A 1332-nucleotide genomic window follows, 5' to 3' on the forward strand; every position below is an offset into this window, starting at 1 on the left:
CAAAGCACAAGAGACAAAAAGCAGAATAGAATTAAGATAAATTGTCTCATCTCTCGACGTAAAAGTTGACCAAACATTTTATGTTCAGACCAATATTTCTGTCTTAAATTTAATGTATTTCAACTTCACTGCATCCAAATCCAAGAGGGCGCTTGTAACCTGGACTCTCCGCAGGATTGCATGATGCATTCCACACACTGCTTCCAATGAGGAGCTCTCAACCTGAACCTCCACGATGGCCAGGGACTCCTCCTGCTCCACCGCACTGCCCTCCGCTAGCTTAATCTGTACAAGAAAGCCACAACTCCATCACACTGTTGCCAATACGACTGGAGCTATTACTATTTTTTTGGAATCAATTCTTGCAAAGAATTAGTATAAAAAGGGGGGTTGCACTATGAAAACAACAAAAAGTGCATGTGACCTCTTTTGCCGTCAGCTTTACTGTGCGACCGTTTGGTGCTCGAGCATGGACCACTGAGCTGTTGATGGCCATCTTGTCTCCTTCCATCTTGACGCCTCCGTGGCCCTCACAGAGGAGGCGGTCCAGCAGTGCGACGCACACGCTTGGAAGCGTCTCGTCGGGGCGCCCCTCCGAAGGTTTCAACATGTCCCTCACTAACTGCGACGACACCTTAACGCTCGTAGAATGCCGCGCGCTCCCCGCATCGCTTCCTCCGCCGCAGCGCCATTTCAAAAATGCTCGGATGGTGTCCGCAGCGGTGACGTCGTAGCGTTGAGGTGTAGCGTTTCTTTCGGCCGGACCGACCATCCGCAGAGCATGCAAGTAATCCACCAGCAGTGTGTTCAACGGTAAACTGACAAGACCACCGTCGGGCTGCGATGCCGCCGCCTCTCCTCCGAGGAGACCTGCGAGTGAGAAAGTCAGAGAGAAGGAAACGAGACAAGGCAACGACGATTCTCCTTCGGTAGCCAGTGGCAGGGAAATCTCCAGTTTCTCCCCTGGCTGAAGATTCTGGAAAGGGAACAAATAATGCGCAGAGCGGCTTTGCCCCTTGGTGGAGTTGCAGAGCGAAGATGCGGTGACGTTTAACGTCCATCCTTGTTCCAGAATATAAGAACTTCCATTATCCAGGATGCAGTTCAAATTCAAAGAGTCTTTCTGAAGCAACGTGATCCAGCTGGTGGCGGCGTGACATCGGATCGGTTTCTCCTGAACGGGTGCGAGCGTCCCGCTGTCTGCTCCAGCGTTCAATAGGAAGCTGATGTTGAGCACCTGATTTAGCTGTTTCAGGGTTTGGTTTCTGGATTTGATTGACGCTTTCAGCACGGATGCTCTACAGAAGAAAGAATATAGAAAAAAAAAAAAAA

The 1332-nt window shown here is 50.2% G+C and overlaps 1 protein-coding gene across 1 annotated transcript; it reads right to left on the reverse strand.

Annotated features, from left to right (window-relative positions):
- Positions 1-6: 6 nt before the first annotated feature.
- LOC109509549 (Fanconi anemia core complex-associated protein 100-like) lies at positions 7-1324 on the reverse strand (the record flags this gene model as incomplete). The annotated part of the gene is made up of 2 exons (XM_019859381.1): positions 7-285; positions 425-1324. Coding segments are annotated over 2 exons (1101 nt in total), but the record flags the coding sequence as incomplete, so codon positions are not given.
- Positions 1325-1332: the final 8 nt, after the last annotated feature.

The sequence above is a fragment of the Hippocampus comes genome, unplaced genomic scaffold (assembly GCF_001891065.2).
Source record: "Hippocampus comes isolate QL1 unplaced genomic scaffold, H_comes_QL1_v1.1 C16945866, whole genome shotgun sequence".
Taxonomy (NCBI): Eukaryota; Metazoa; Chordata; class Actinopteri; order Syngnathiformes; family Syngnathidae; genus Hippocampus; species Hippocampus comes.